The 9,293-nt window shown below is 39.2% G+C and overlaps 1 protein-coding gene across 6 annotated transcripts in view; it reads left to right on the forward strand.

Annotated features, from left to right (window-relative positions):
• The window catches only part of bnc2 (basonuclin 2), a 221,872-nt gene extending 215,319 nt beyond the window's left edge, over positions 1 to 6,553 (forward strand). For 5 of the 6 annotated variants that reach the window (XM_054778865.1, XM_054778863.1, XM_054778864.1 and 2 more), the window contains one exon: positions 4,947 to 6,553. In XM_054778865.1, the coding sequence (XP_054634840.1) occupies positions 4,947 to 5,754 (808 nt within the window). In that variant the 3' untranslated portion in view covers positions 5,755 to 6,553. Of the gene's footprint in view, positions 1 to 2,755; positions 2,830 to 4,946 lie in introns of all 6 variants that reach the window. The other variant, XM_054778869.1, reaches the window with a different exon arrangement.
• The last annotated feature ends 2,740 nt before the right edge of the window (positions 6,554 to 9,293 follow it).

Below are 9,293 nucleotides of genomic sequence, written 5' to 3' on the forward strand. Positions count from 1 at the left end.
GGCAATTGCTGATTTTCATTCATAACCTGGGCAAACTATTGCTTCTGTCAACAAATCCCCAATAAGATACACTTTTGCTGCTGCTGCTGCTTTACAGGAAAAAACCCCCAACAAAAACCAAAGCCAGGGAAATATTGTCCCTTATCTGGCGTGCTAATGACATAATGCATGTTTTGAGTGTAACGGCAGCAATAAAATGGCAATATAATGTGCTTGTTTTCGTAAAACCCCCATTTAAAATCCAACAAGATGTTGGACATAATGCTTACTATTACTTGAAATGGAGATAAATCATGTTCCATTCTTGTTTACAGCCACCGTCTGTGGCAATAACGGCTAATTAGCTTGCATTTGTTTGTGGTGGTTCACCATGGGAATTAATATAAATGTCCTGAATTTTATCAGCATGCAGCCATTTAAAATCTATAATATGAAAGTTTGATATTGTAAGACAAGGGTGTGCTTTAAACATGCGATTATAGACATAAAGTCTCAGATTAAATAAGATCTGCTTCTTCCTACTCCTTTTCGGACATGTTGAATTGTGGAAAAGCGATTTACTTCATTGTAACTTAAGCATGTTCCAAATAAACTCAATATAGGTTGGATCCGTTTGTTTTTCTAAAGAGAACCAGAAAAGCCTCAGGATTATTTTTACGCGCCCTTGAGCGAGCATGTGATCTGTTTATTATTTATTTTTTTAAATTACATATGTCGTTGAGGTGGTCTATCTCGGCCCCTTTTTGCTTATACTGCAGGGAATAAGAAAAAGAGTGTAATTAACTGCTTAAAAACTACTAGCAAACAAACACCATCATCATTAGACACGAGACAAGCGTCATTTATCTCATTTTAATTTAGCTTATATTTAGCCCTGTGTTTTTTGTAACGTCGTACTATTGTAGCACGATGTTAGTCCCATGTTGCTGCAACACAGAGTGAAGGTTAATTATATCGGTATATACTCTTTTCCACACACCCACGCCCCATCTCCAGGGGTCCCTTCTCTTCTGTCTGTTAGTTTCTTATGATATCGTCTTAGCGTGTTCCATAAAGGCTGGGATTCTCATACAGAGAATATTTATGATAAAAACTAGAATAACAAAATAGATTAGACAAATGTGTTCCCCTTAGTGTGTCTTAAGCATATTCCCTGTGATGTATTGTGAACATTTTAATAAATAATGGGTGCACAAGCCCTTGGAAGCCACCCTCACCCAGAAAATTCTCTCACTCACAACAATTCCAACATTTATACGCGGAAGTGATATCCATTGACAGAGATGATCAATATCCATAAAACGCATGTCCTCCCACTTACAATGAAACCTCAGAAGACGGCCCCAAATGACACGAAAGACCAAAAAAAAAAAGCAAAGATGATGCTGACACACTCAAGATGCCAAAAGATGATTAACGTTGAGGTTGCTCCTCCTCTGCATAGTGCAAAAAAAAAAGAGGGAGGCGGTCGAATAAGGAAGCGAGTATACTAAGGGCTACGGAGGGGGTGGGAAATGTAGGCGGAAAAGTCTACAAAACTGATAAATGATGAGATAATGTGCTGTGATCATTGTGCGTGTGTGTGTGTGTGTGTGTGTGTGTGTATTGTGCTTTTGTTTTTGTTAAAAATAGCAGTTGTTTAAAGCAGACGTGGGGAAAGGCTCCGATTTTCCACCGTCCCAAATGGTAATGGCTTAGTTTTATTTTGAACATGCTTAACAAAGTTACATTAAAGTACATAACATTTACACTTGCGCACTTCTACTTGTCCAAAAAGGAGCAGAAAGAAGCAGAGCTTATTTCATGCTACCCCTAAGGAGGTAATTGTAATAATAAAGTTAATACAGGGTTTGCAGATAGCTTATTCAGTAAGAATAAATAAATGCAGTACATGAATAAAAAGGAGCAAACATTGACAGAAGCATTGCATAGTGTTAAGTATTAAGTAGGGGATATATGATTTAAAAAATGTCATCAAATAAAATATGATCCAGTAGTTGGATAAATGTTTATTACGATAGGAGCATTTGGTTTATTTGTGTCTTTGATATTACGATGTTTTATTTTAGCATTGCATGGCAGAGCCTGAAATACTCTTGCAGGCCGCATATGGCCACTGTTCCCCACCCCTGGTTTAGATGATATGAACATGTACTATTTTTTATTTCTAATGTATTTATTACTGTATAATGTTATGCAAATCTCTATATGCTTAGTTTAGTTTAGAAAATGGTTTCTTAGAATGTAGTGTGGTATTTTTAAAGGGGTCTTAGCTTACTTAGAGCTTATTAGCAGTGAAGGTGTTCTTGTATTTTTTTTTTAACAACAAAAGGTGTTGCAAAAGGGCCCGCCTACCTGAGCGTCAACAACAGCATCCTTGACTTAAAAGCAACAAACCAAATTTGTGGCGACAGAAGCGGGATCGGCGGTAGTATCCCTCTTCCTCTGCAAGTGAACACATTGGCCTGTACATCCACGTATGTACAATATTGGACCATATTTCGGCACTAAGCTAACATATGGCTTTACTATCAAAAGGATCAAATCGAACAAAAGGATTTACGTAGTCTTTTTGATCCACTGTATGGAAGCAGTATATTGGTCCACACACGTACAGTAATAACACACATGCAGTGGCAGCCACAGCCGATCGATTGGCCACGCTCGATGCTGACGATGCTCGAGTGGACGGGCTCCTGGTTGCCTGCTTGACAGAAAAGGGTCCCTCAAATGAATGTATTTCTACCTCTTGCAGGACAATGTCGGATAGGGAAGTAAATAATTAAAGGAAAGGGACCCTTTTTGACTGCATCAACCCTGCCACTGCTGGTAAGCTCTATTTATCCATTGTGACTCCATTTTTTTTTCTTTTTTTGACAAAAAAAAGGATGATCCTTTTTCTTTTTTGATGTCACAGTGCCCTCCTTGCATGGAAAACCCCTCACATGTACAGTATATTAAAGGCACGGCGTGATGGCATTTCATTTGATTTAATGCAAGATGGTGGAGGTTTTCTTTCTGTGTTATGTTGTGACAAGTGTGCTTCACTCATAAAAAACAAACAAACTGTGAAATTACAGTGAAAAAAAGCAATGAATTGTGATTTTTTTTCTGGCTCATTTTAGCTGGCACCCTTTGGCATGGCTTTTGTGTGCTTACTGAAAAGCTCCGTAATCCCCATCCTGGCATTCGCATGGGACTTTGTTTGTGTCATCAGCTCAAGCACGTTATACTACACTTTGTGTTTAGTGGAAAAGAGAATGTTTAATTGAATTAAATCCAGAGCGACACGCTCATTTGGCTTGCAGCGCTCCAATAAGGCTTTGCAGTATGTGTGCGTGCTAATGCTGCCAGGGCCTAGTGCTAATATGCTATCCAGCTCCCCCTCCATTATCACATTACCACAGCTCCAATCAATTGATAAACTCCCATTCAATATGCCGGAGTATTTAATTGAGTCACAGTCTATTGGATTTGAGGGCCGTGCACAGTGCAGACATGCTGACAGCGGTAAACATGCTCTCGCTCTCACTCGCTCTCTCTCTGTGTTTGTCTGCACTTTGCTGAGAGGAGCTGCAGGCTGATACTAACAAGAAATGCACACACTTGATTTCGTTATCTAGTGACCAGGAGCGTCTGTTTATTCAACTACAGAGGATATTTGAACACATTATTTTTCATACTATAAAATATCATTTTAGCATTGTTAATATGTGTACTTTATCTCATGTGTCTTACTTATTTTCATATTTTCATTAGACTTTTATTCATACAGTAATTTTATTATTGATATTTTTCATTTTATTTTGTATGAGTATTAATTTTGCACATTTATATTTGCATATTACATATATAATAAGTGTAAAAAACAAATGAATTGAATTATTTTTATGTATAATCAAATAATTAGTATTATTTGTATTTTCCTGTATTTTATTGAAAATGTAATAATACCAATTGTACTCATGCAGTCATTATATTATTGATATTTGTATTTGTATTATTTAATTATTAAAATAATGAAGTAATAATGCATTTTTTTATTTATTGTTAATAATATTTCTTATGACTTGTATTCATATTATGTATTTTGCTTACAATGTATCATACATTTTCCTCATACACGCACATAGGCACATTTTCTATGCCGCTTAATCCTCCTTAGGGTCGCGGGGGTATGCTGGAGCCTATCCCAACTGACTTTGTGCAAGAGGCAGGGCACACCCGGGACTGGTCGCCAGCCAATTGCAGGACACATATATGTATTAAATTATAATTTTAATATTTATATTTGCATATTATGTAATGTCATAAAATAAATGAATACATGTAATTAATGAATTTAATATAAAATAATCATATTTTTTGTATTTTCCTATGTATTTTATTTAGATTTGAATAATACCAATCTCATTATATTATTAATACTTTTAATTTGTATTTTTGAATTCTTAAACTAATTAACTAATTATTGTTGATAATATTTCTTATTAATTATATTATGTATTTCGTTTTTTTATATATTTTCCACATACACGCACATAATTATTGCTATTTTTACCATGTATGGAATTATAATTTTACATAACATGATTTCTTTGTAAAAAAAAAAAAAGTAATAATAAATAAGTGGAAAGGGATATATTGTAATTAAGTGTATTGCTGTGTAATGTTTTCCAATTCCTAATTTGCTAATTTGCTTGTTGTGGTAAAGACAATAGTCACGACCTACATCAACACTCAGTCATAGTCAGGGGAATCACAGCGCCCTCGTCGCCCTCGACATCTGAGGTGTGGCGTTTAATTTACGCAAGCAGACAGTGCGCCCGGCGATTAACCGATGCATGGTGTTTATTAGAGTGTTTATTGGTGTTTATTTTACTTGCAAGCCTAAATGAGGAGAATTGTTATTTACGTATGCAGATGTTTTTGTATCTTCCCATCAGGCACAGCTCGAACATTAACCTGCACCGCAAACTGCTGACCAAAGAGCTGGACGACATCGTCCTGGACCCCCAACTCACGCCACTGCCCAAGGACTTCCGAGCCGAGTTACTGGCAAAGATCTACGCCGGGCACCACCACATGGCTTTGGACCCGATGGGCGGGATGGCATTCAGAGGCCTCGGACCCGCCGGCTTGATCCATGACGCGCATTCCCCCATGGGCAATGACTTCTCCCAGCACCCTCTCCACCCTCACCTGAAGAACCATCACACCAACGGCTTCTCCCGAGGCCAGCCGGATGACTACATGGTTCTGGACTTGAGCACCACATCCAGCGTCCAGTCCAGCGGCAGCATCCACTCCTCACGCGAGTCAGACGAGGGCAGCGACGAAGGCATCCTATTGGATGACCTGGAGGAGGAAGAGGAGGAGGAGGAGGAGGGAATGGAGGACGAAGAAGAGGAAGGCAACAGCGAGGGGGAGGACTTCTCCAGGCAACGGGACGGTAGGGGGCGAGAGACTGGAGAAACGAGGGTGAGACACGGCGAGTGCTTGGAATCGCCCTTCCACCTCTCATCCAGCGGGGGGAGCGGCGACGGTGGCGGGATCCTGTGCAACATCTGCCACAAAATGTACAGCAACAAGGGGACTCTGCGTGTGCACTACAAGACTGTGCACCTGCGTGAGATGCACAAGTGCAAAATCCCGGGGTGCAACATGGTGTTCAGCTCCGTGCGCAGCCGCAACAGACACTCGCAGAACCCCAACCTCCACAAGAACATGCCCTTCTCCACGCTAGTAGACTGAGCTTCCTCCTCACCTCGCCTCCTTCCCTCTTCCAGCTCCTCCTCCTGTTTGTACTTGGCCCCGCCTCCCCGCCCATAAAAGTCCTTCCATAAACTAAATATGGCCCTTGAATTTTCCTTATTTGGAAAGAACGACTTAAGAACTTGTTTGTTTTCATACACCCTCTCCTCTCCAAAGAATCTATTGAACCTCTTATTTGTGACTTTGCCTGCAGACAAGATAGTATTGAGGATAAAAAAAAACATTCTTGTTGTATTTGTGTAATGATAGCTTTTAAATGAACCCCTTCACGGAGAAAAAAAAGCATGACAGCTTCATTTGTAAATAATGTCCCGAGAGGCTTTTGGTGTAAAAGACTTGTGTTGATGGTCCGTTTGCTTCTTTTTTTTTCCCTTATGGTTTTTATGTTACAGTCCAGTACAATACTTCCAAGCTATAGGCAAGAAAGAGGTAGCATCTTACTAGCTTGAGTCATGTTATCACATTTTAAACTAGGCAAAAAAGAAATAAAAAATACATGTGAATTGCTTTGTTAGATATTCAGAGGTTGCCGGCATGCTCTTTTTAGGCTCCTACACTGATATCATTCTGTGTTTTCTATTGATTTTCCTTTATGTTTTTGCACTTTGCATCTATACAAGGGGATGTGTAATATTAGTGAGGACTTTTGCAATGGTGAGTTAAGGTGTGTTGTTTGATCATGTGACTTCAACATACTGGCGCCAGTTTTTCTACGTTTTTTTTTTTTTTTTAAATGCATGTGCCCAAATCTTAAAAAAAAAAAAACAACCTTATGTAATACCTACAAATGAAGCGTCACATTAATCGATTTGGGTTGCCTCAAGGCTGAATTATCCTTCAGCAACGTCGTTATGCTGATCCAGTTGTAGGTGAGCGCTTGAGGTGCAATTCTCCACCAAAACGCTAGGGGCAGTGTTTTCCCGAGTGTGAGCGAGCAAAACTCTGTTTTCTCTTTGACTAGCTATTTAGCTTCCGGTGTAGTAGTGAACAATAGCGACTGAAGCAGCATCCACATAAAACTAACGTATTGTATAGTAGGTGTTCGTATTTGCAAACCTTTTGCTCAGTCACAGCTCTGGGGCCTGTGTCATTGACGCAAATGTTTTGGATGTGTACGTCAAGCTCCACCGGAGGCACTGGCTTCGTAGCACTGGAGCATAATTCAGGCTTCAGGCTGCGTTCACACTTGTGGTTCGGTGCTATGGTGTGGACAAAAAAGAAAAAACAATAGTAATTTGTGCGTGCACTTTGGTGTGGTTAGCTTAGCGTTCACGCTGGTATGTTTGTCAAGGCTGTGCAGTAAAGAACATATGCATAAAATAAGGGCGTAATTGGGCATCTTTCGTGACGTAACCCAAAATATTCAATTCGGCTAGGTCGATTCTTGATATTTCCCAGCTTAGATTTCACAAAAAAGCTTCTAAAATATACTTCTAAAGAGCGCCATTGTCCCACAGACAGAGCAGAACAGAGAGACAGCACTTCCGTCGCATTTTCGCGTACATATTAGTAGCGTAACCGAACCACGAACGTGTGAACGCACCTCACCAGCGTATCCATACAAGAACCGGCACTTCTCCTCCTAAAATAGTCCCCCACCTTCCACTGTGACCAAGATCATACTTAAAAACCCACAATTATTGATATGATGCACTTGAGTCTTAAAAATACAAATTGAGCTTATCTGTGAAAAAACAACAACAACAGAAACATCCATGACTGTCTTATGGTACAATTATTTCCAGTGGTCCAAGTAGCCAAGGGAGCAGGGTATTTATTGGTGGGTAGTGTTAATTAAGTCCAGTATTTTTGCTTTATGTTTTCTTTTTGTTGGAAAAATAAATTCCACTTATTAGTGTATGGGTGATGCTAGGTATGTGTTACCATGCGTGACTATACAGCATCTGTTTGTTTGTCTTACTTGACTGGTGCTACACACAGAAGGAAGAATATGCAGTGTTATGTGCCGATACGTGTACAGTATTTACCACGCCTCATACCCACTTGGTTCATATTCTTAAGTCATTTCACGAGTAGGCTCGGACATTTGACTCCATGTCTTCATTCGTGAAGGGGGAAATCCCAAATGTGACATTGGGAATGTTTTGAACTCCTGTTTCCAAACGGTGTCAAGAAATGCTTTGAAAGACATGCTGTCATACATGCAATACAGATGGATAGACAAATGGTTAATGACTTATTAGTTAATGAGGCTCTGAGGTGCCTCTGCAAAGATGTTTTTGCTTGATGCCGGCCCTGTTTTTCGACCAATCTTGCTCAAATTTTACACACACGTACTTGTCAGCGCACTAAGGGTGCGTACCAAATGTTGTGTTGATTTGACTAACGCCTCAAAGTTACAGTGGATGTTTTGTAGAGTGCGTCGAGGTGCGCAATAAATTTGGGCTCAGTTCGGCTTATGGAGGTCAAACTTCGGGGTTTAAAAACAGTGCCACCGTGTGGTGTATTTGTCCGAAAAATAATAGCACAAGTAAAAGAGTAGGGGTACATGTTTTGACAAATTTTCACCCTTTTGTGTGCAGCACTTCAGGAGTAGAAGAGCTGGCTTACATAAAGACGGTTCCATGTGAAACAATCTGCCGAGGGTGAAATTGCTGTCCGTTGATTGCTAATAATTTCTAGCTTGATCTGGATTTATGAGCCGGACTGAATTGTGCAGAAGAACGTCGGTTATTCTTTAACTGACTTGACCTTTTCTTCACTGTCTGTCTTTTTTTTTTTTTTTTTTTTTACATCACTGTCATTGTAGCTCACGCGGAATGAAACTGCTTGACGGGGCGCCCATAAAACACTAAAAGACACAAGTGGGTTTGTATAGATGCTTCTTTTCTTTTTTTTTAACTCGTCTTAATTTGAACTGGAACCTGTGAAATATCATAACGGTCTTAAAAAACTCCAATTAAAATGTGTAAATGAATATTTGCTGATGTTTTGTGCCAATCAAACTTTAGTAGCTTGTAAACTTGAGGACCTGCGTTGAAGTCTTAAAAGTAACACGGCTGCAAGAACAAAGTATTATATGTGCTTTTCTGAGGGGTTAAAAATACATGGTGATTAAGAAGCCTCATTAATACTGCAAGTTACCTAAAAAGGTGTTGCCCATTTGCAGACAGGAGGGTAAAAGTGGTCCTCTTTTGTTGGAAAAAAATAATAAAAATCCTTGCTTTTTTTTCTCTGTATCATATCTGTCTGTTTTTTGTTTTGTTTTTGCATAAAATGCATAAGGGTTTTGGGATGTAAATGGAATTTTATTCATATTTTGTCCAAATACCTCTTGTAATTTGTATCAGAATTCTTGTACAATTTTTATATTAAAGATTTATCAGTCACTGGCATTTTGTCACCGCATCTTATTTGTATTTCTCTGCCAATCAGGACGTTTTGGAAAAAATGTGGTATATTTCAGCTGTTTTTCTGGGGCCCTTTAATTACCTTGCGATAAAAAATCATTAGGGAAAAGGCTATCTTGACCAATTAGTGGGCGATTAGATTAAAAG

This window comes from Dunckerocampus dactyliophorus, chromosome 6, assembly GCF_027744805.1.
Source record: "Dunckerocampus dactyliophorus isolate RoL2022-P2 chromosome 6, RoL_Ddac_1.1, whole genome shotgun sequence".
In the NCBI taxonomy this organism is placed as follows: Eukaryota; Metazoa; Chordata; class Actinopteri; order Syngnathiformes; family Syngnathidae; genus Dunckerocampus; species Dunckerocampus dactyliophorus.